This window comes from Nematolebias whitei, chromosome 1 (genome assembly GCF_014905685.2).
Source record: "Nematolebias whitei isolate Nwh7 chromosome 1, NemWhi1, whole genome shotgun sequence".
NCBI classification, from domain to species: Eukaryota; Metazoa; Chordata; class Actinopteri; order Cyprinodontiformes; family Rivulidae; genus Nematolebias; species Nematolebias whitei.
The window spans coordinates 57,933,800-57,959,132 of record NC_056498.1 but is presented as its reverse complement, the minus strand read 5'-3'; the positions used below and the strand labels follow the sequence as shown (position 1 = coordinate 57,959,132).

Genomic DNA, 25,333 nt, shown 5'->3' with positions numbered 1-25,333 from the left:
TTTCTGCCTTTAAGATAAGATTTAAAGGAATTTAAAAGTGTGCCAGAAAAACCAAACCCATTTTCAAGTCTGTAAATTAATATATTATTGTCAACTGTGTCAAATGCATCAGTGAGGTCCAATAACACAAAGACAGAGGCTTTGCTAGAATCCAAGTTCAGATTGATGCCATTCAAAACCATTATAAGAGCAGTCTCTGTACTGTGATGAGGCCTAAATCCAGACTGGAAGATGTCAACATAGTTATTAACTGTTAATTAATTTATTAACTGTTAAACATTTTGTAAGTTGAATAAAAAAATTTTTTTTCAATAATTTTGCTAATCAATGGTAAGTTTGATATAGGCCTATAATTGTTTAATACAGTTGTGTCCAGGTTAGCTTTTGTAAGAAGTGGTTTTATTTCTGCAGTTTTTAGCACTTTGGGGGAAACACCTGACAGTATGAGTTGTTAACTATTCATAATAATTCATCTGATAGGTAGACAAATGTCTTTTTAAAAAATTCTGTTGACAATGGATCGAGGCAACACGTGGAGGGGTTAACATATTAAACTATTTCTTTGAGATCAAATTGGTTTATAGGTTTAAAAAGGGTTATCTTTGTCAAATTGGTTCTGAATAATGGCTGAGACATCTTATTTAACTGGGGTGTTGGAGAAGCAATAGCTTGTCTGATCCTTTTGATCTTTTCACTAAAAAAGAAAGCAAAATCATTACATGATTTTATAGAATGCAATTCAGGGGGGTTGATATTTGCGGATTAGTGAGTTTATCCATAATAGTGAACAATGTGTTGGGTTTTTTCTTTTTTTAATGATGTGAGATAGAAACAATTGTCTTGCTTTTTTTAATCTCTGAATTGTAATTTTGCTGACGCCTTTTATACCGTTCATAATGAATACACTTAGTTATACACTTGTTAGTTTAGAAATAAAATCATTTAGTTGGGCATCAGTTGACACTGACAGAGAATGAGAGGGTAACAGAGAAATTTCCTGAGAAAACAATGCACGACTAAATTCATTGATATATCACTTTTTAAGCTTATATGATTGAGAGAGAGTATGAGTGTTGGCAGTCATGTCAAAGAAAACACAAAAATGGTCTGATAAGACACAATCAGAAATATTGACATTGGAAATGTTGAATTTTTTAGAAATGACCAGGTTTAATATGTGGCCTTTGTAATGAGTGGGTGTTTTCACATGCTGGAAGAGTCCAAATGTATCAGAAACAGAAATAAGTTCATAGGTTTTCCTATCAGCTGAATTGTCTATGTGAATATTAAAGCCACTAGTCTGGTCAGTCAGTTACAGTAAAGAAAGAAATTTTGTTAAGTCCTCATAAACGTTAGTGAATATTTAGGTGGCCTGTAGATTAGTAGAACAATTTTTGCTCTGTTGTTTAGGATAATGAAAAGACACTGAAATGTGCTGAATGTACTGAATGATAGCTATCTGTACACGAACGTGTCTTTAAATATAGCTGCCACCCTACCGCCTCTTCTTCCTGCTCTGCTTACGTCTACAAAATAGAAGTTGGTTGGTGTAGATTCAATGTGTTGTTTTCAATGAGCCATGCTTCAGTTAAAAGCATAACATCAAGTTTGTGATCTATGATAAACTCATTAATCAAAAATGATTTACCAATTAAATACCTTATATTAAACAGGGCTAAATGTATTGCGTAAGAAACACATTTAGAAGTTGATTGGTGTGGCATTATAAATACATTTGATAGCTGAGCAGATTGAGCTGGACACTCGTTCAGTTTTTTCTCTCTCTAACAAAACATAGATTTTATGTAACTCATACCCAGTATTTAATGAAGGAGTAATTTTCATATTAATTACAGAATTGGATGAATTAGTAGCATGATGTACAGAATAACTTAAATTTACATTTGTCCAAGCAGAATTAAGAAGTCAGGAGACTTTACTTGATCCTAGAGCAAGATTAATATTCATTGACAGTAAAAACGATCTCCTGTAGTTTGATGCAACTGATCTGATTTTAAAAGCTCAACTCTGTTAAAAAAGAAACAAAATTGTCAACATAGGTGATATTATTAGTATTACAATAGCCTTTCAACCAGATGTGGAGCAGTCGTACTCGGCTGAACTTGACATCGCCAAAACAAGGTGGGAGTAGAGGGCCGGAGATTACATACAGTTTATCATACCACACAGCACATCCAGGAGACGGTGAAAATCCTTTTCAGGTCTCTTGGATTGTTGTAGTTTTATGTAATTTAGTCCGGCTTGTTATGACCACTGTGAAAATGGAAGGATCATCTTTATCACACTGTAGCACAGGGTCAGTGACATTTATTTAACCTAATAAATTCCCATTGATGTTCTGAAATGTAGCTCCTGGAAAACAGATGTTTTGCCTTAGGGAGTGACACGTGGTGGACTATGAACGATACTACCATCAAAACATGGGCTGTAGAGCATCTGCTTAGAACATGCTATGAATCTCTCCTACTCAGGTGCCATTGGTATGGGCTCTTTCATGGTATCCATTAAAGGTTCTCAAGGTTTCCTGCTGGATCACAGCAAAAGCGACTACCAAAATTACAAAGAACAGCTTCCTTAAAAATATTGCACCTGGTGGACGAGGTTGTTGACTTGGGTGGAAGTCGTCTAGGCTTTGTTGGAGGACAACCAGTCAGTGGAGGGAAATCAGTCCATTGTTGGAGAGAAGTTCCTTAGTATCAGTAGATACCGCTCCTAAGTCTGAACATATGGGATGTGAAGCCAGCGCCGCTAATGTGTGGGCATGTGCTGGGTGGACCTGAGGCTCATCAGACCCCAATGCTGCATAGAGGTTAGTGGTTGCAAGGTTAAGACCAGGAGAAGAAGTAGGTCTGTCTTGGTTCTGCTTCTAACCACTTATCACCACCTCAGTCTAGGATGTATCATAATTAGGTATTGAGCATGTGGGCCACCGACAGGTAGAACGGTCCCATATGACTGTGTCCTGAAGGGCTGGAAGTATTTGTATTTGACTTTTTGGATTTTTCAGTTAGTATGAATCTGGGCAACAGTGGGAGACGAGTCGAGAAGCTAGCGAAAAATTTGTCCTTTTGTAATTCATTGAAAAGCCATGTTATATCCTCTTTAAGGCTGCTGATTTTCTTACAGGTTTTTTTTAGAAGAGCGTTGTTCTCACAAGGCTCAGCTGATTTAAAACAGCATGGTGCCTTGATGGATGTCACCATCTTTCGCTTTGGTAGACTAATCTAGTCGCTAATGGTGGAGAACTGCAGATGCAGTGTTACTCCCTGGTGGATGACAGAAGAGTTTTGTTTTGGCCTGGTTCTAGGTCTTGAATCCTGCTCTTGGCCTATGACAAACACCAATGACTGATACTCAGTGTTGCCAGATAGAGTCGAGGTTTTCCAGCCCAAAAATCTGTTAAAAACCGCCCCATCACACAAAAACCCGTCCAATCAATATTTATTGTTTGAACACACACACACAACTTGTATATGTATATATACTTGGTATATTTTGTATGTATATATATATATATATATATATATATATATATATATATATATATATACAGACACACACACACACCCAATACCCCCACCCCCTGTAAAGATATATTGGTGTTTATATGTTCATCAAAATGTGAATGTTAGTGCTCCTTATTCAGAAAATCAGCATGTCACGTTTCAGAATCTGGTTATTATAGACACAGATTACATGTTCAATATGAATATTTCTATATTTATCACCACAGTAATAGTGTTACACACATTAGTAATTGTAAACACTCAAAAGAATATGTATGTTGGTTTAGTGCTTACCTTTAACCTAAATATTTTAGGAGTAAACATTTTTAATAATCACTTTAAAAGTTATAAATGTTGTCTTTGGTGCCTGTTCGTTTTCTACATATATTAGTGTGTGTGAATGACAGGCATTAACATAAAACACTTTGCAGAACGGTGCTTTATGAAATTCAGTGCATTTCCGTTATTAGTTGACCGGCAGTTCTGCCACATTCAATATGGCGGCCGCTCCGACGCGCCGCAGCGGGCCAGCCCACACAACGGGCCAGCCCACACAACGAGGTGTCCACTAACTGCCTCACCAGTTCTCTGTTGTGAACGCCCTGGCAGATGACAATAGCCAATCAGTGATAGAGAAAGGTCAGGGGACCTTTGAACCAGTAATGAGGAATGATTGTTTGAAATGTATTTAATAGGTTAACTCAAAAACCGCCGATCTGACTCCCAATCAGCCCAAATTATTCCCACCCGCCCAAAGCAAATTTTACCCACAAAATCAGAATGAAAACCGCCCACTCTGGCAACACTGCTGGTACTTGTGACAGGCAGAGGAGCCTGCGGTTGGTGGAGAAGCCCAACTGAGTTTGGCTGCTGGTGTAAATTCTTGAACAGAGCCAGGTAGCTAGTTCTAGTAGCTGGTGAAGAAGCCTGGACTGGATTAAGCTGGGCCTAGCTGTTGGGGAGAAGCCTGGGCTAGGCCAGGTAGCTGGGCCCAGCTGCTGGTAGAGAAGCCTGGACTGAACTAAGCTGGGCCCAGCTGCTGGTAGAGAAGCCTGGACTGAACTAAGTAACTTGGTCTAATTGTTGGGGGAGAAGTCTGGGTGGGTCACGTAGCTGGGCCTAGCCCAAAGAGTGAACTTGTTCTTTTTCTTAGGGTGCGTTGTCAGTTCTTGGAGTAACATTTTAAAAGACATCCAGTTCTCAGAAGGTATGTACATAAATATATAAATAAATTAAAAAATGCTAATAAATACAAGAAGGTGTTTTAAAACACAACTAACGGTATTCATAAAAAAACAAAACAAATGACGCTGCTTCGAAGCTTTAACATTTTCAGCAATAAATTGTCAAACGTCATTACAAATGCAACCCAGGTGCTCAACCGGACCTGACTCACTTGGAAAACATTTAGCTCAGATAATCTGATGAGAGTCCCTGAACCTTCGAGCAGCTGAAATCTTGCATCAAGCAGTGACAGAAAAACATTTTGACACCAAACCAGATGTTTTGAGGACTGAGATTTTTATTTGCTGCTCAGATAGTGAAACTCTGTGGAGGACAGCTGAAATTTTAGTTACTGAAAATAAATTTAAATTAGATTTTTTTTCCCTCTAAACTATGGAAAGTCCAGTTTGTAAAGGATGATGTTCAAAAATTATAAATTTAGACCTTAAAATAAAAATATTCACAGAATTAGACTTGCTTTTAGCAGAAAATAGGCTTCAGATTTACAAATGTTTGCGAACATGCCATGACACACTGACTGCACACATTTTGTGTTTTATTGTCAGAATATCTTTAGTGCTGGGGATGTAAAGAGTGCAGTGTTTCATTCACAACAGTCTCTTATGAACAAAAAACTTCAGTTTAGCTGCATTCACTTCATTTCTGTCTGTAAGAAAACCATTTTAAACCAGTGGATTATTGAATTGAAGCACAACTGAATAGGTTTCACTGTGACCTTTTCTTCCATTTGTCTTTTCTGTTCATTCATACAGCTCAAGACATTTTAAGTCTTTTAGGAGAAGTGTTGTCTGTTAATGGAGCCGTCACCGCTTTGCACGCCCTTCTCCATTCAGCCAGGTTCATAAATACACTCTAATGCATTTCTGTGAATTAATGTTGAAGTTTTGACTTATTGCTTAGCTGACAATTATTTCAATTTTCTGGAATCAGGAGATCCAAGGAGCTCAGACTGGGTCAAAATTAATTGACTTGATGGAACAAAATAATACAAAAAATGAGACTATTACATTTCTCTGACTTTACTAAAGCATTTTAACCTTGAGTTTGCTGCTTTTGTTTGTAGTTGTTTGTACTGAGAGGTTTTATTTTTCTAACCTCCAAACAGAAAATGTCAAATAAAGAATCAATGTCTTGTAAATTTTAACGTCATCAACACTAATTTAACATCAGTACTAAAGAAAAGTCATTTTGATCAGAAATATACTACACAGATTTTTTTTTTAAGTCAAAGTAAAAAATCAATAAAATAGCCATCAGAAAGAGTCCAGCTTTTGTAGCTTAAGTTTGAAACAACACCTGAGGGCATGAAGAATCCGTTGTTGGGTATGAATCTTTTTCATGTTTTTGTTATCTTTTTTTATGCTTTTGCAAATAAACCACAAACCAAAAATTTTACTTAAAAAAAATCAAAACAGACAAGAAATTGCAAATCCAAAAAATTAAAAATAAAAACATAAGCAGGGACAAGAAAAAAAAAAGAGAGAAACTGACTCAAAAACTGAATGCAAAGGCAAGTTATTACAGATTCTACTGATTTTTATTTTTATATAATGACAAATATTTGGACAGTTGGCTTCACACTGTGATAAATAAATGCATTATAGCACAAATTAAACAACAATTGAACATTCCTAAATGTTCTGTGCATTTCAAAGGAATCATGGTCAGTTTGTCCTCCAGCAGTTTAAGCCTATAGCTCTGGAAGCCCAAGCCAACCTTAACTGTAGGATTTATTAAAAATGAAAGTCTTTTGTCAGAAATAGCCATTGACAGTCTCACTTACAGAAAATGGACAAACTGGAAATTGGTTCCACAAAAGAGGAGCCTGATAACCGAAATCTCTGCCTCGCTGCTACTTTTAGAAACACTAGGAACCACAAGTAAACCTGCAGTCTGAGAGTGAAGTGCTCTGTTTGGAAAATATTAGATCTTTAATAAAAGGTGGAGCTTGGATGTTGAGTGCTTTGTTTGTGAGATTTTAAATTCTGTTCTGAATTGACAGGGAGCCAATGGAGAGAATATTCCCGAGAGAAAGCGAGAGAAAACTGGAGAAATCTCTCGTTCTAACTCTCATCGGGAATCTAGCAGCAGCATTTTGGGTCAACTCAAGACTTTTTAGAGATTTTTTTGGATACCTGATAATAAAGAATAACAAGAGTCCAGTCTAGAAGTAACAAAGGCATGGACCAATCTTTCTGTATCATTTTTGGAACTGTGTTGGTGTGTGATGCATGAGCATCATACTGTATTTAAACCCTTTATTTCTTTGTTTCTGTTTTTTCCCCCGATAACCTCTTAAGTTAAAAATACAGAGAAGCCATGTAAAAATGGCATTTTGCAATTAACATGATAGAAATAAAAGAAAAATATTCAAGTGTTGTAAAATGGGCTATAATTGCTGTGTAATTGGAAGTATTTTCCCTAAAATGCCTCCTGGCAATCCTCTGGTTGATATGTTGACAGAAGTTTTGGTTTAAGTATAGTCCTTTCAGATGTTGCAGTTTTTCACTTGTTTCACTTGGTTTGCCTGAAAAGGTTTCCTTACATTTTAGAATTATTTTTTTTCTTTCAAATGATATCAGCGTCCTTAACTTTTTCCATCAAGTTTCTGGAAAACCCTGCATAAAACCTTCATTTTGTTCACCTTTTCTAAATCATAAATTAATTAGGGGTGGGGAATGCATCAGGCTAGTGTCCAAATGTGTTTTTTGGCAAAATCAGACACTGACAGATGTACGTCAGTCCCAGTAACATTTAGTCAGAGCCCCTTAGCTTTTTAAGTGACCAGTATCAAGCAGTTTTACATCATATTTTCAGATTTAATCTCAGATGATTTATGTCAAACAGCTGTTTCTCTCCAGCTTTTCTTGAATTTGAAGAGTAGAACTGAACCAAAGGCAGCATAGTTCTGCTTGTGTGCTTTCACAGGTATAGATCCCATAATTATATGACTTCTTTTGTTCAGAGAGTTCTCTTCAGCTCTGTGTGTGTGACAGAATATGTCAGCATCACAGTCACTGAATCTGAATGCTTACCTGCGTGTTTGTCCGCCGCGGCATTATGCAATGTTAAAGCCGGCCGTTGTCATGGTGTCAGCCTTGAGGGAGTACTGAGAGTCTGGATGAGGGTGCATTACTGCTTCACCTTTCAGGATGAGTTTTGTTGCGTTGTTGGGTGGGAAGGAAAAAGATTTCTCCTGTGCATGAATGTGTGTTCGTGTGAAAGATGTGAGCACCAAGGAGGTTCGGCTCATAAAGGCTTCTGGAGACTCATTTTGTTTGATGGAATGAGTTAAGGAGACAGTGATTGTTTACATTCAGAGCTGCTATGTGTGTGTGTGTACACGTGCAAGTGTATGTGTGATAGAGAAAAGACAGTATACAAAAGAGAGATATCCCCCACTACTGCAGCTCAAATTGAACAGACTTGGTAATGCTTCAGGATGTGTGTGTATGTGACTGAGAACACTCATACTTCCTTTCACTCCTCTAGAAGAGGGTCTTACTCTGCAGGAGAACATTGGCATTCACATCTCAACACACACACACATATACACACACGGTGAAGACGATCATATCTCTCCATCCTTCCACTCGTGTGTTCTGCTTCTTTCAGGTACGAGATCCGTTTGAACCGGTGCATCGATGCAAACTGCTCCACGCTGCTGAAATCAGTCCGCTGCTCTGTTTGACAGTCTTCTTGTTAATGATATTTTCAGACTTGGCAGTTGCTGCTCACCCACTCCTCTCTCAGAGACAAAAAGCCTGATGTGATGTTTTATTAATCAAATGCACTTTGTTTACGTCTGTGAAGTCCTTCACATCAGCTAGTTTATTGGGTTTGAACTCCAACTTTTTATCGTTGTCAACTGCAATCTTCGTCGGTTGTAGACTATTGACTCTGTGTGTTTTGTGTGTGTTTTATTTTTTCAGGTTTCTTCCCTCCTCCTTGCTGCATAGCCTGCAGAGGTGTGTGTCTGTTCGAAGAGGTGTCTTCTGGTGAATATTTACAGGTGGATGTGTTTGTGTGCACAAACCTCCTTGTAGGAGAGTGTTTTTTTTTCTGAGAAGGCGCCTATAATGGAGAGTGAGAGAGCTTTGTCCATGGCGTCGATGCTCCTGCTGCTGAGCTGCTTATGTGCAGCCGTGGTGGGCTTCCCATTCAGAACGCCCCCGGACCTGGATGTGACTCCACGTGTCACCGTGCTGAGCAGCGGTAAGGACAGCCGAGCATCATGTTCCACTGATTCTCTAACAAATGACTAAAAAGACCACAGGACATCATGCAGAGACACACAGACAAAGCATTGTCTGAGGTTTGAACCACATTTTAATCCAATTTCTTGTATTTCTTAAATGTCTGTTTTAGTAGAGAAATACCTGCAAATGACCAGGGTTGCAAATTTACTGGAAGTTTACAGGAAAGTTGGGAACATTTTATGGGAGTTTATGAGAATAAACCTGGAATTTAAAATATTAAAGGTTGGCCTTTAACAGGGAATTTAAAATGAAGTCGTGGAGAAAATATTTTAGCATATTCCAAACTAAAATAACAAGATTTTACTGCTTTACTATACAATGAATTAGGGATGTACGATATTATCGGCATGGTATCGGCATCGGCCGATATTAGCGATAAAGTTAAATATCAGACATCAGCCATTCCATCAAAATAACTCGCATATAAAAGGCGTTGCTTTTTTTGTATAGATTATATATTTATATAGTGTTACATCATTTTCAGCCCCCTTTTTGACATCTGCATTTGGTAGCAAACCAAAGTGACAAAGACCATGCAGAATAATGTAGTATTTTAATTCCACAGCAGAGAAAGCTATGTAGTCTCTGTAAGATCTAGGGAAAAATATCGATATGGGTATCAGTTATTGGCCAAATAAGTTTTAGCATATCGGATATCGACCAAAAATCCTATGTCTTGCATCCCTACAATGAATGGTACCACATCCTAAAAAATATAAATGATGTCACCTGGACTTGTAGGGACAGATATAAATAGTTACATGTAAAGTTCAGTTCAGTTTAATTCAGGATATAGTTCCAAGTCACAACAGAAGTTATCTCTGGGCACTGAACAGAAACATTCACATACATTATAAATTCCAATTACTAAAGTTATCTATCTAAAGAAGGAAGGTGAGGGTGATGATGCATCACCGAGTGGTGCTTAGCTTAGTTTTGCTATGCATGGCATAGCTCTGTAAAAATGTACTATCATTTAAATAATAATAAATAGCAGACTTGAATTTACTGGATTTAAGTTTAACAAGAGCTAATTCTGCTAAAGGTTTTTAAAGTTAGCAAAAATGTGAATCTGCTACATGCAACGTTAGCTCCGTGATTAGTTGTTTAGCGGAACTGTTCCCACAATTGCCTCTAACAAAACAAAATGTTTATATTTTTGTTTATGCACGATACAGCTTGTTTTTAAACACCCTCAAAATCCAGTTCTTTTCCAAAGAATGCCATGGAAAGTTTTTAGAAAGTTTCAGGAAATTTACCCTAAATTTTCTGCCTCTTTGCAACCCTAATCCGAACATTCGTAAAACCAAAATATGCATCAGTTTGTCTGAAAAGATTGTGAAAAGTTGTTTTCCTCAAAAGCTTATCAAATTTTGAGACCGTGATAAGTTTTTGTGTGGAAATCTGTTTATGTGATTCATGTTGGCTTGAATTTTTTAACTCGAAGACCTGAAGTCGTATTCTGTGTGCCGTAAATTCAAATAACAGTGCTTTTTCTTTATGCCTTTTGGTGATGAGTTTATATTTTACTTGTTTCATAGTTGCTGATATTTTGTCGCCGTGAGCTTAAAGACCTTCATGCCTCCGTCCTTTCACTCCTCTCATTCTTATTAGTGTGCACTCTGTTATGTCCTCCACCGACTGCAGATTATGTTTTTAGTTGTGATTATTATTTACTTACCTTGTAAGTGAAGGTGTATAGCCGGAGGTGCTGCAGAGACAGGAGCAGATGAATTGTGAATTGCTTTCACTTGGATCCCTGCAGAGCAACCAGGGCATCTGATGCCTCTGTAGGTAGTTGAGAAGTTCTGTAACCATGACAACTGTTGTGGTGAGGTACGAGACGGTGGTATACAGTCGTATTTTCTGTGAGTCCTTTCAGAAGAACTGTTTTATTTGTTGATTCGTAGGCATGTGAAAGAGCTTTCCCTCAGTTCAACTTCAGATTGTGTTTGTAGAACATTGTGGCCATTCTTTTTTCTTCTTCTTCTTTTGGCTTTTTCCCTCATCAGGGGGTCGCCACAGCAAGTCGTCCTCCTCCATCTCACTCTGTCCTCACTCCAACTACCTTCATGTCCTCTCTAACTGCATCCATATATCTCCTCTTTGACCTTCCTCTTTGTCTTTTTACTGGCAGCTGCATTTTTAACATCCTTCTACCAATATACCCACTGTCCCTCCTCTGGACATGTCCAAACATCTCGGTCTGGCCTCTCTATCTTTATCCATCCTTGTCTCTCCTAAGAAGAATCTCAACTTCTTCATTGTGCCCATTCTTTTTTATTTTTATTCACTTTGTTTAAAAAGTATCAATTCATAACAGAGGTCACCATACAAAAGAAAAATAAACAAGTTCTGACTGAAATTCAAAAACAGTCAATTAAATCCTTACACATTCACATGTGGTACATTATGAAATACTAATTACCATAGTTAAAGTTGTCTATCTAATGCAAATTGTGTCAATCTTTATTTTGTCGCAATCTCCCATCCTGAGCAGCTTGACAAAAGTGGAAAGGAAAAACTTCCTTTTACTTGAAGAAACCTCCAGAAGAACTGGGCTCAGGATGGATGGACATCTACTTTGACTGGCTGTGGGGTTGAGAGGACTGGAACGAGACATGGACAGACACAGAATGGCCGGTCTATGTTTAGTTTCTATAGGAAGAAAGCTAAAAATAAACATGTTAACAGAGCGAGCAAAGACAACATCAAAGTAAGCAAATATGGTCAGTTTGTCCTCCAGCAGTCAAGCCTATCACAGCATAACTAACAGATAGCTCAGGAAACCCAAGCCAACCTTAACTCTAGGATTTATCAAAAAGGAAAGTCTTTAGTTTGTTCTTAGAAGTAGACATTGTCAGAAACTGGAAGTTGGTTCCACAAAAGAGGATCCTGATAACTGAAATCTCTGCCTCCCTGCTACTTTTAGAAAACACTAGGAACCACAAGTAAACCTGCAGTCAGAGAGTGAAGTGCTCTGTTTGGAAAATATGGAAGAATTAGATATTTAATAAAAGATGGATCTTGGCTGTTGAGAGCTTTGTTTGTTAGAAGTAAGATTTTAAATTATGTTCTGAATTTGACAGGGAGCCAAAGGAGAGAAGCTAAAACTGGAGAAAGCTCTTGTTCTAACGCTCATCAGAACTCTAGAAGCAGCACTTTGGGTCAACTCAAGACTTTTTAAAGGGTTTTTTTAGACGTCAGAATCCAGTCTAGAAGCAAAAAAAAGCATGTACCAACCTTTCTGTATCGTTTTGGGACAAGATGTTTCCAGTTTTAGTGATTTTGTTCAGGTGGAAGAATGTTTTGAATGTGGGAGTTAAAGGACAAATCAAAGTCAAAAATCACACCGAGGTTTTATCCTTTAGTACTAAAAGCCAAACTAATGATATTCAGAGGAAGTGAAAGGCTAAACAGAGAACAGTTATGACTCCTCTTGATATGAACCTTTTTTGATAACTGTATCTCAGTTTCTCCAAATCTCTTGTTCATTCTGTTTCAGCATGCTGGTCCTCCTACACAACTTTCTTCCCTCGCCTGCTGCTCTATTCTCTCTTCCACCTTTCTGTCTCTCCAACTTACTTTTCTGTTCCTCATTAGTACTTTTTATGGTTGCACTGCCCTCTCTTTGCTATATTATCTTTCTGATCTCTTTTTTAATGCTTCCTTCTTCCTGGCAAGAAGATTTTGATATGCAAACTTACTTTGAATTCCTTTAATCTTCCCCACCCCCACTCCTCGCAACCTTAAAACAAAGCCTCCCAACCTGAGTGGGCAGATGAATTACACATGCATGCACCACACTGCAACTTTTGCTTTTTTGTCTTTAAACTATGAGAAAACAATATGCCAGAAAATGAGTTTGCACAATTATTGAACTAAATGAATTTAGTGTGTGGCTTTAGAGCAGCTTTTAAGCTAGAACCTGGCTATAACCAGACATGGTTGTTAAACAGAACAATGTGAAAATATTTGCTCCTCTTATTTCAACCTGTCAAGTTTTGTGAGAATTTGAGCCAGATTGACATTCGGCAGATTCAAATTTCATTCACACGTCATAAAAATGAACTGTAAGCATGCCTAACGTTAGTTGGAGCATGTACAGATGTCTTGCTGTCACATCACAGTCCAATGCCTGAAGGGTTAGTGGAAGTGTGTGTGTGCGTGTGTGTGTGTGTGTGTGTGCGTGCGTGCGTCCCTGAACACTGTGTACCGTGTTGATCAGCTGAGGTCCCTGCAAGTGTTTGCTTAGTAAATAATTTCATTTGAACTGTTCACAGTGACTCGCACAAACTTTTTTTTCTTTCCTACTCATACGTGACTTCTTTGTTTATTTTTGTTTTGCACAATTTTGTAAGCTAAAATGTGCTTTGGGAAATTCCTTGAAATACAACAAAAAAAATCCTTCTGTCCCTCACACACACACACACACACACATCTATAAAGCATTGTGAGTCTAAATGCTCAGAGGATATGTAGGATTTGATTTTGTTTTAAATATGTAATCTCTCATATGGAGACCCTTATATTGTGTAGTTGTTCTTGTTGTAGCAAACCCCATGGAGCTGGAACTCCTTTTCTTTCTGTTGAGAAAAAAGAACAAAAGTCGACATCTGGAGACCCAGGATCAGCTCGGGCTGAGAACTGAGCACCTCTGCTGCTGCTCAACAGGAACAAGAGCATTGTGTTTTACAGCAGCTGACAGGAATCTTAAATACAGTTCACTTGATAATAAGCAACATTCAGCGGGAAGTGGATTGGCTACAGAGGGTGGAAGTATGACACATTTTCCTTTTGGCTCACAGTTCTCCCTGACAGGTATGAAAAGTGGCTCACTTTTACGTTTATACGACTTAATTGCTGTCAGACTTACACTGCTTGGTAAAACCTGTTCAGCATCATTCATCGCAGGGATTCTCATTAGACTTTAACTCAGCTGTGCATCATTGCAGGCTTGTGCGTGCATTGCTGCGGCTGTAAAATAGGTCCAGTTATCCCCTGCCTGTGTGTATTGACACTGGTGTCATGTTTGCCCAAGCTACTGGGATCCTGATAGATTATAAGTTTAGAACTTACATAACTGCTGCAAGCAACTTTGAATTGTTAGTGTGCATTTGTGTGTGTGTGTGTAATTTGCTGAATGTGACTTAACTGTATCAGTGTCTTGACCTGTCAGATACCTTCCAGTATAGCTGGGAAACTGGAAAGGTGGTGTATGAACACAACAACGACCGTCAAACCACAAAAATCCACAGAAAGAAGCAATAAGGAGTGTTTTATGTGTATTTTATGGCTCCCTGTTCTTCAACAAAGATTTACAGGATAACTACCACTTTTTTACTGCCCATCGTGGAGATGTTTATGGTGTGGTCACAAAACAAAAATAAAAACTGTGAAAATGCTGATCTTTGTGTTTAGAGTAACAAATAAGGACAGGATCAGGAGAGACTACCAGGATTGAGGGAACAAAATAACGAGACAAGATAGATTGAGTTAGTTTGGACACGGCAGAAGGAGATGCTTGGTATGTTTAGAGAAGGATGTAGAAGATGGAGCTGCCAATCAGGCAAGAGGAAAAGAAAAAAAAATCTAAATGAGCTGCAAGGGAGGATATGCAGGTGCTTCGCTTGTCAGAGGAAGATGTAGAGGACAGGAGGAGACTGAAGACCAAAGAGCCAAGGTTCAAAAAACAGAATGGGAGAGACTGAAATGTGGCCAGCCTTCAATTTTTTTGTACACCATGAATGACACTGATTTCTAGTTCAAATGTGTTATCTACAGTGGCCCTGAGGTGTAAATGAACAACATTAGAAAAAAACAGAATTACATTTGAAAAAAATGCAACAAAAACACAACATTGAAAAAACAGAATTACATTAAGTCAAACCAGAAGGGGGGGGGGGGGGGGGGGGGGGGGGGGGGGTAGCATTTTTAAAACAAATTTTATTAACATAAAACTATAGTGGCCCTGAGGTGATTTGGCTTAATGTAATTCCGTTTTTCTTTCAAATGTTATTTTGTTTTTTCCACATGTGATTCCGGCCATTTCCACTTTGGCTTAATATATTTCTCTTTTTCAAATTAATTCTGTTTTTTTTCAAATGTAATTCAGTTTTTTTCAAATGTAATTTCGTTTTTTTTTTTTTTTTTTACTTTTTTTTTGTCAAATGTGATTCCGGCCACTTCCGTTTGGGCCACTACCGCTTTGGCCACTTCCTCTTTGGCTTAATGTAATTCTGTTTTTTCAAATGTAATTCAGTTTTTTTTCAAATGTAATTCAGTTTTTTTCAAATGTAATTCAGTTTTTTTCAAATGTAATTCATTTTTTTCAAATGTGATTTCGTTTTTTTCTTTTTCTTTTTTCAAATGTTATTCCAGCCACTTCTGCTTCGGCCACTTCTGCTTCAGCCACTTCTGCTTTGGCCACTTCTGCATTAACTTAATGTAATTCTGTTTTTTCAAATGTTGTTGATTTACACCTCAGAGCCACCATAGTAATCTGATGCTTTCCTGTTTATTGTTTATGCATTTATGTTGCAAAAGGGAGGTTGGTCTCAATTTTTGCAAATAATTAAATTAGATCTTTTGTTCATGGCTGCAAAAAATGGACAGATTATTTTAGCTGTTTTGGTGAGAAGAGAAGAAAAAGCATTAGCCAAGTGTATCAATATTACACCAATCAACAAATCGAAGCAAAAACTCTTCTTAGTAAAATGTGCATGACAAAATATTTTTGTTGCCTGCTGCCATCAAAGACAGGCAGTAATGTAATAGCATGTGTCTGTATGTGCACAAGTTTGTCTGTTAGCAGAATATTTCATGAACCAATTGAGCTGCTATTTAACATGGTGAGAGTCAACTCCAACACATTACACGCTAATGATTCAATCAAAGTTTTTATTTAAAAATTTGACACAGAAGGTGGCAGGCGATACGCATTAATTCAAAGAAAAATAGTTGTATTATAAAGCTTTTTTTAATTGAATTTGCAATATGTGTGTCTGGTATATGGTAATTGCAAAACTGTGTGAGGTTTTTTGTGCCACTTTAACACAATGAGGTTTTTCTTTTTAAATAAATTTTCTCTAGAAGGCTAAAACTGTGTTTCAGATTGTAAAAGAAGTGCTTCAGAATCAAATAATAAATCCCTCTCTCTGCTTTGTACCAACATTCAAAAGTCATGCGGTGAAAAATCCATCATCAGAGATGAAATTCTATTTTATTTTTTATTCTTATATTGTCAGGTCTGATAATAAAAGCTCTCGCTCTCCAAACTAATAAGCTGCTCCTCTGCTTTGGTTTTTCTTTTAGCGAGACAGTGAGATGTATTACTGTACAAAAGTACCATTAATGTGTTTATTTTTCTTTAAACTGCACTTTAAAAGATAATGTTGCTTATATTTAAATCCAGTGAATACAATACAATTGTGTTAACATGAAAATGTAATAACAGAAGATACTTTTGTCTGTGTTTTTCTTTTTAAACCTTTATTAGTTCCCACAGAGACTGACTAAGTAGAATCATAACTGAAGTGGAAAGTGTTTGTGTAGCTCAGTTAGTAATATTGTGGGGGGGTTATCCCTTGTTATTGTCTGATGTCACACAGGGGATGTACTGTTGAAATATGTTGGGAAGGACAAACAGCCTCTGTCTATCATGTGTATAATCTCTAAAAGTCTAAGAACTTCATTTAAAAGACTAGTTATTCTGGATATAACTGCTGATTTGGCCTGAGCATGAGTGTCATAAAGATGTCTGTGATGTATTTCTTTGAAGGACATTAGGAGCTGTTTTACATTCATAATTCTTGCAGAAGTATCAAGAGGATTACAAAAAAACCTCACGTTAATTAACGACCTCCCCTCTCCTTTTCTTTCGCCTCCTCAGGTCTTCGGCGCTGCAAGCGTTTTCAGTCCTCTGCAGTCAACTACAGCACTCTGCTGTTGGAGGCTGACAGCGAGCGCCTCTACGTCGGGGCCCGGGGGGCTGTATTCGCTCTCAGTGCCTCTGACATCTCAGCCAGCTCTGCTCTGACTGTGAGTTTTTGTTTTTGTCTCTGTGCATGTTGTGCACCTCGGCTTCCATGTATCTTTAACTCTGCCACAGCTTAATTTACATCAAATCAGGAATCTGCTGTCATCTTTTGTGTGTTATTTGTGTACGCTTGTAGTCGTATTTTTACTCAAGAATTCACAGTTAGATGGTATGTTTGTTGCACGAGTCAGTGAGTCGATAAAATAAAATCCAGCTATGGTTTATTGTATTTACAAAAAATGGATGCAGGAGTCATGTCATCCAGGATGTAAACGGATAAAATATACAGTAAATTGCAGGATGTGAACCTCAGTCATGGTGTTGTCAGTATATATCATTTAATAGTAAGCTTTAAAATGGTCTGAAAATATATAAATTTTAACATGTTTATCTCAACTTGTGTTTAGGTCAAATATTTTTCTTTCTTATGATAGCTCTTAAAAGCACAGGCTCTGTTTTATCTTTTTAAACATATTTTTTAAATAAGTGCAACAGATTCTCTCTCAGAATGTATTTGTGTTGGCTGCTCCCCTCATCAGGAGTCACCACAATGAGCGAACGTCACACAAAACATTAAACACAACCTGCAGCCTCAGGATGACAGGGCCACCAAGCTACCGCAGCCCTCATCTTGTCCATCCATCCATCCATCCATCCATTATCTTTACCCGTTTATTCCATTTTGTGTCACGGGGGTCGCTGGTGCCCATGTCCAGCAATCACTGTGCGAGGGGCGGGGTACACCCTGGACGGGTCGCAAGTCCATCACAGGGACACATAGAGACAAACGAGACAAACAACCATTCACTCTCTCACTCACACCTAGGGACAATTTAGAGTTACCAATCTGCCTAACATGCATGTTTTTGGTCTGTGGGAGGAAACCGGAGCACCCGGAGAAAACCCACGCATGCACGGAGAGAACATGCAAACTCCACCCAGAAAGGCCCCTGGACCGGGGTTTGAACCAAGGACCTGCTCGCTGAGAGGCAGCAGCTCTACCAGTTGCGCCACCATGCTGCCCCCTCACCTTGTCTTTTAACTTTATTTGAAAATAGACACAGAATATGACATCTCGAACCGGTCTTGAACCATATTTGCCTATTTTCATATCAAATGTGTACTCCATTGGATTAAATTATAAAGGTGGGGGCGGCTGCCATGATGGTTGCATAGCGGACCCAGGCTGGTATCCTACGAGGTGGGTGGAAGGGGGCGATGAAATAATGTCCACGGCAAAAAATACAGTTTTCCAATTTGTGCACATAAAAACAGGCTGTGATTTTTGCAACGCAGCCACAAGAAGGCTCGCTTGTCACAAATACTCAGAACTCAATGAGACTGCAGTCGGAAATTAACCTTTTTTTTTTTATTTGTAGTTGCCAATTACTCTCCAGTGAGATACTAAAGCATTTCATATTACCTGCTTTACAGTTTTAATCGTCATTGGTTGGGATTAGCTAGGGCTGGACAATATGGCCAAAACTTTTATCACGATATATTCCTTAATTTCGGTCGATAACGATATAATTCCGGTATCGATATAAACTATATAAAAGCCTAAGAAGAACTGTACAAACTGTACAAATAAATTAATGTTCACCTTTTATTTGTATTTAGCCTTCAAAAAAATTGAAATCACCATCAAATAAACATAAAACTCTCAACTTTGTCAATATTAATAGTTTTAACTTTAAACAACAACATAAGACGTTTGCTGCATGGGTTTCTCTTTTGATACAGCTGGGGGTGTTGTTTCAGGGAAACGTTGGCTCAGACTTTTATTGTGTTTCATCTTCTGACTCTCAGCCTGTTCATGGTTCCATTCTATCGAGTGAAAACGTGGAACAAGTTATATGTGTACCTCCGCTAGTTGGAACGACTCTCCGGCACATTTTGCAGCACACTGAAACCTGCAGTTTATCAGATCTTAGATGGCCAAACCACTTCCACACCGCCAAATTTGTCTTTCCTCTCTTATCAGTTATGTCATCTGCTTTCTCTTCGCTGGTGAAAGCTTGTTTAGTCACATTCTGATGGTCATGGGCGCTCGTTTTGAAGCAAACACCATGTGTTGGAGCTTAGCTTAGCCTGCTCCTTCGAGCTGTGATGTACGTCACACTTGCGTATTTGTGTCGCAGCTTTTTTGTTCGGGTTGAAACTGAAGCGGCCGCTTCAACCCGAACAGAAAAAGAAATGCATCAGTGAAACGCTGTTATCTTATTGTAACATATATCAAAATATCGAAAATGTGCTTAAAACTCGTATCGCCATTATTGAATAAAAGTATATTGTGATATATATCGATATCGAATTATTGTCCAGCCCTATTAGCGGTTTTGCCTTTAATGCTGATCCATGACATTTAAGACTGAGCATCAATACTTTCCTTCAGCAGTCTACAGACTATAGGTCTGTTCAAATCAATATCAATGTGTTGGTATCTATGATCAGAGCTCTTGCACTATATTTCCTTTTTAAATAAATCTTGAAAATCACATAAAACGGTGTGCTTGCTTGTCTCCTTTGCGGTCAGCATCTCCAAGGGAGCTTGACTCACATGCATATGAGATCAGTGAAACAGCAATTTGTCTGGTTTTACTGAAGTCCTTCCAGAAACGGATTTATTCTTCTTCTAAAAGTTCCCAAACGTGTTGATTTGACAGAACTGGAGTCCAAGTTCGTTGAGTAAACTTATATTTATCCAACTGTTTGAACTTTAGATGTCTAATCAAAGCCTCAGAAATGTTTGAACTGCTGACGAAGCAGGTAGCTTTAAGGCTGCGGTCTGTCAGAAATCTAGCTGTAATACCAGTAATATTAAGGAAATAAATCCTGAAAGTTTGTTTTAAGCTTTGCTGAGTCATTGTTGAGCAAGTGTTGGGAAAACAGCACATTTCTCTGTTCAACAACACAATAAGTTCAGTCACTATCATGCTAAATGACTGACTAACACATTTTGCACAACTTAGGGATGTGAAAGAATCCGACTCAGATTCTTTCTTACTGCTGCTTGGTGTTTTATAGATCGAGTGGGAGGCCTCCATCGAGCAAAAACGAGAATGCAAGGTCAAGGGAAAAGACGATAAGGTAGGCCTTTATTCGTTCTTTCAGTCAGCTCTTTCTTTGCGTAATGTTTGACTCTGTTTTTAGTCTTGTTAAAAGTTCAGCTCTTTCTTAGTTTTTTTTTGTTGTTCATCTGGTCTTTTCAAAGTCTTAAAATGAGATTAAAACAAAGTCAGATAAACAGCAATATGTGGAATAAATACACCTTCCATTTATGTATTAAAAACCCAACCAAAATCAAAAACTATGTATAAATAATTATGCAGATGCTCTCAATGCTTCTGTAGGAATTAAAAGGGTAAGTAGCATCCAGGTACTGTTGATCAAATTAACTTGATAAACTGATTATTTGCAGGTGCAAAACAGCTGAGGTTTTTATAGTTTGTTGGTTTGCCATTGTACAATGCTTAGATAACACAATGAAAGTTAAAAATAGATCACTTCTATTGTTCAGAAATGAAGGAAAACTTTTTTCAAAGTTAAAATAAAACACCAGCAAGTTTACCCTAACATCAGACTGTCACTAAGTCAACCATGAACTCCTTTGTGGATCACTTAAAGTCCACTGGGAGGTCCATTAAATCCAATCATGAGGCAATGATCCACAGTACAGTGCCAAATCAACCAAAAGAAAAGAGAAATAAAATATTTGCACAATGTAAAGTGTACTGTCTGTCTGAGAATATATTTACCTAATTGTAGGTTCTGGTAAGGATAATATGAACTTCAATGTGTTGGCTTATGTGCGAGTTATTATTTATTTCCTAGTTTAATGAAGCATATTTTCCTCTTCCTATTTCAGACAGAGTGTTTTAATCACATCCGCCTCCTCCAAAGATTTAACTCTTCTCATCTCTACATGTGTGGGACTCATGCCTTCACACCCCTCTGTGCATACATAGTAGGTCCACAAATGCCTCTTCATTCTGAGCAGCAGGGTAAGTGCAGCATGCTCAGCGGGTGCTTTTGTTTTGTGTTCTGCTCAGGATGAGAAGAAATTTGTTATGTCATCTCAGCCTGAAGAAGGTAAAGACAGGTGCCCTTATAGGTCAACAACAGGTTACACCGCTCTTATTATAGGTAAGCCACCTAAACCTGTTCAGTTAAATCATAGATTTATCTTCAAATCTATAAGTGCATCGCTCTCCCCCCCTTCAGACCAGCAGTTATACACAGCTTCCCAGTATGAGTTCTGGAACTTTCCTGATATTCGCCGTAACTCTCCAGCTCCCACCCTGAAGACGGAGGACGCCCCCACACGCTGGCTGAATGGTGAGGCGATATTCTGAGAATCAAAAGCACTTTAGCACCTTTTGTTTAATCCGAAGAAGTCACAGCGTGAGTCGATTCATTTCTTCGGCCTTGCAGAGGCAGACTTTGTGGGTTCGGCTCTGGTGAGGGAGGGTTTGGGCAGCAGCGCTGGAAACGATGACACGATCTACTTCTTCTTCACCGAGAAGAGCCAGGAGCAGAGTACGACTTACAGCCACAGCAGGGTGGCACGAGTAGCCCGGGTTTGTAAGGTGAGTGCAGAAAACACGGGAGGTGCCTTCCATCAGATTAGCATGTGTGGAGCTTTTAGTTAAAGTAACAAATGAGAGTCTGGATGGGAGATAAATGTGGAGCGTGACCTCTGTGTAATTAAAGGAGCAGACTGTGTAGCTGGTGAATTGATTGCAGAGTCAGTGAGGCCTACGTTGATGAGAGTGGGTGGCTATAGGTGTGACGGATTGTTTAGCATCTTTTTCTGCCTAAAACATGAATGATTACCATTCCCTCCTCCCCCAGAAGAAATCATGACTAGCAAGAGCCAGCTGTATGCTGATATAACCTTGTTTATGTCCTCTGGTGTTCTAAAGTGAAAAAAGCTCACAATCTATTTCTTAAAAAGTAGAGAAATTTATCTTTTGGGATTTTAATAAGATGCCTTGAGGTGTCTTGTGTGATGTTTGTAATTTGTCACTGACTGGATTCAGCTTAAAATAAAAAACAATATTCTTGTTGACATGAATGAATGAGCTGTCACATCTCACACCTACAGTGGTGAATCATGTCTACAAGAGACTATAATTCTGTTTAATATGTAATATTTTTCTTTTCTCATTCATCTGCTTTGCTTCTTAGTAGCTACACATTCTATTCTGTGTCACCTTTGCCTAACCATTTAGTCATTTCTCAACACAAGTTGATCTTTATATAAAACTCTGGCATAAATTTAATTTAATTCAATTCAGTTTATTTATATAGCGCCGGTTCACAACAAAGTTGTCTCAGGGCACTTTGCAGGAACATTCACATACATAAAAGAGCCAATTAGTAAAGTTGTTTATCTAAGGAAGCCAGCAGACAAGTTGAATCTTCACTTTGTCGCAGTCTCCTATCCTGAGCAAGCACACTGGCAACAGTGGAAAGGAAAAACTCCCTTTTAACAGGAAGAAACCTCCAGCAGAACCAGGCTCAGGACAAGCGACCATCTGCTTTGACTGGCTGGGTTTAAGAGAACAGGAAGGAGAGACAAACACAGAATGGCAGGTCCAGATGTAGGTGCCGGTGTACCTGAAAGACAAAAACACATTTTAAGGATAGAAAAAATAATTACAAATACAAAACGGGTTGAGCAGAGTAAGTAAAGACAGTAAGCATAGTGAAGAAATGTAGTCAGTTTGTCCTCCAGCAGTCTAAGCCTATTGCAGCATAACTAAGGGATAGCTCAGGAAACCCAAGCCAACCTTAACTATAGGATTTTGCAAAAAGGAAAGTCTTAAGTAATATGTAATATGTTTTTAATCCTAGTCTTAAAACTGGACGATGTGTCAGCCTCACAGGCAGAAACTGGAAGTTGGTTCCACATGATAGGAGCCTGATAAGTGAAAGCTCTGCCCCTCATTCTGTTTTTGGAAACTCTAGGAATCGCAAGTAAACCTGCAGTCTGAGAGCGAAGTGCTCTGTTAGGAAAATATAAAACAATAAGATCTGTAATATAAGATGGAGCTAAATTGTTGAGAGCTTTGTAGGTTAGAAGTAAGATTTTGAATTTTATTCAGAATTTGACAGGGAGCCAATGGAGAGAAGCTAAAACTGGAGAGATGTGGTCTCTCCTATCAACTCTCATTAAAACTCTGGCAGCAGCATTTTGGATCAGCTGAAGATTTTTTTAATGTGTATCATCAGCATAACAATGAAAATGTATCCCATGATGTTTAATAGCTTTACCTAATGGAAGCATATATAAAGTAGAGTATTGGTCCAACCACTGAGCCCTGAGGAACTCCATGACTAACTTTGGTTTTAAGAAGATTCATTATTTATATTTACAAACTGGAATCTATCAGATAAATAAGATTTAAACCATTTTAGAGTTGTTTCTGTAATCCCATTATTATATTCAAGCCTCTGTGGTGGTGGTGGTGGGGATAAGCATTAATTCGAGGAATGTCTTCAACTCATATAACTCTGATTTTATCCTCCTTACTTCCTCTTAGGGAGACAGAGGAGGCCATTTAACCCTCCAGAAACGTTGGACGTCCTTCCTCAAGTCCAGGCTGACCTGCTCTCTGCCCGAGTACGACTTCCACTTCAACATGCTGCGCAGCGTGTTCGTCATGCCCGGCCTCACCCCACGGGACACGCTCTTCTACGGCATCTTCGGCCTAGAGTGGTGAGTGGAGATTCTGTGTACGTTCAAGATCTTTTGGGGTACGGGCGTGTGTTCAGATTGCAAATGTGGAAGAGTGAGGCAGAGATAAAAAGCAGCGATCGATACATCCAGGCTGTCAGAGAAGTCAGGAGGGGAATGGGATGAAAGGAAGGAGTTAAACAAAATTCAAAGAACCTCATTTCCAAGTTTTTGGATAAGTTAACTCAGATTTAAAGTTTAAACTGCTGAAGTCAGAATTTCCCTTGCTAATGCTGTGAAATCTCACACCAGTAGGTGGTTTGATGTTAGAAGAGGCACTTATTTAACAGTTGTCTCCGCTCAAGAGGAGCTACTCTTCTGTTTACACTGCTCATGTTTTATTAAAAACGAGGTCAATAATAAGCAGAGCAAACCGTTTCATTGCCGAGGCTTGTTGTGGCTGCTGCTTAAATTACTTTAAATAATTAAAGCCGCAAGAAATCTGCTCCTGACGTTTCTCTCTTCACACCAGATGAGGCTAGCTGTCAGGGGTGCATTACATATCTGAAACACCGCAAACAACCTCATGTGCCTTATTGATTTTATTTAGCAAAGTCTTTTGACAAGTGTGGAGCAGGAGTCACATGCAGTGGAGCCAGTTTTTGACAAATGTTGGAAACGCCACTGTTTCCACCACGTGGAGGAGAATCTATGAATTTATACAACAGCGTCCCTTCCAAAATGATCTTTCTACTTTAAATATAAAACTTTAATATACTTTAAATAATACTTTAATATAAAACAACAAATAAATATCATGTTTTAAAGTTGTTGCTCTTGATGAACAATTGTGGTTAGCAAATTGAACATAGTGAACATTTTGTTTCAAGTGGCTGGTACCCAATAAAACCCACTCGCTGCTGCCAGTTTAATGCCTTTAAAGCAAAGCAGCTGCAGCAGAAGGTTTGCAGCTTCAGCTCTCACGCAGTCTACAGGCAGCAAGCAGGGATGCTGTCATCAATAAGACAAATGTGTGTTGAATTTCAAGCTGAAGTGTGTACAGTGTTTCTGTATATGCATTATAAAAGCTGATAAAATGACAATATATGTGGAGTTGAGCTTTCACTATAAAGGTATAAATAAAGGCTTTGTGTTCCTTGAAGGACTGCATATTGTCTGCTGCCTTTCATGCTACAGATATGGGATCATCTTATGAGGAGGAGAAACAGAATCACAGCCTATTTGGTTAAACCTTGCAAATGTAACGTGTTAAGGATAACACTCAGCTACTGCCACACCAAATTTTAACTTGGTATCTGAAAATTTTTCTGAGTTAAACCATACAATGACCAGTTGACTGTGGCAGACATTTTAAAATAGGTCGACTCCAAAAGTTAATCAGTTGTAGATACAACCAGGGATTACATTTAAAAATTCAATTAAAACTAATTCAGCAGTTTATGAAATATTTTGAAAACAGACAGAACTGAGTGATCTGTAAGTGCTTAGATTATTAAATTGGGGATGACTCTCAGTTACTACCACACCAAATTAACAGTCAGTAACTAAAAAACTGATATAT

At 38.3% G+C, this 25,333-nt stretch overlaps 1 protein-coding gene across 1 annotated transcript in view; it reads left to right on the top strand.

The window, feature by feature from the left end:
• The first annotated feature begins 8,728 nt into the window (after positions 1–8,728).
• LOC119418536 (semaphorin-4G) overlaps positions 8,729–25,333 on the top strand; it is a 20,720-nt gene continuing 4,115 nt past the window's right edge. Inside the window, exons 1-8 of the mRNA XM_037685851.1 lie at positions 8,729–8,987; positions 16,923–17,071; positions 20,097–20,159; positions 20,938–21,036; positions 21,122–21,215; positions 21,294–21,407; positions 21,504–21,658; positions 23,618–23,793. Of these exons, the coding sequence (XP_037541779.1) occupies positions 8,852–8,987; positions 16,923–17,071; positions 20,097–20,159; positions 20,938–21,036; positions 21,122–21,215; positions 21,294–21,407; positions 21,504–21,658; positions 23,618–23,793 (986 nt within the window). The 5' untranslated portion in view covers positions 8,729–8,851. The remainder of the gene's footprint in view (positions 8,988–16,922; positions 17,072–20,096; positions 20,160–20,937; positions 21,037–21,121; positions 21,216–21,293; positions 21,408–21,503; positions 21,659–23,617; positions 23,794–25,333) is intronic.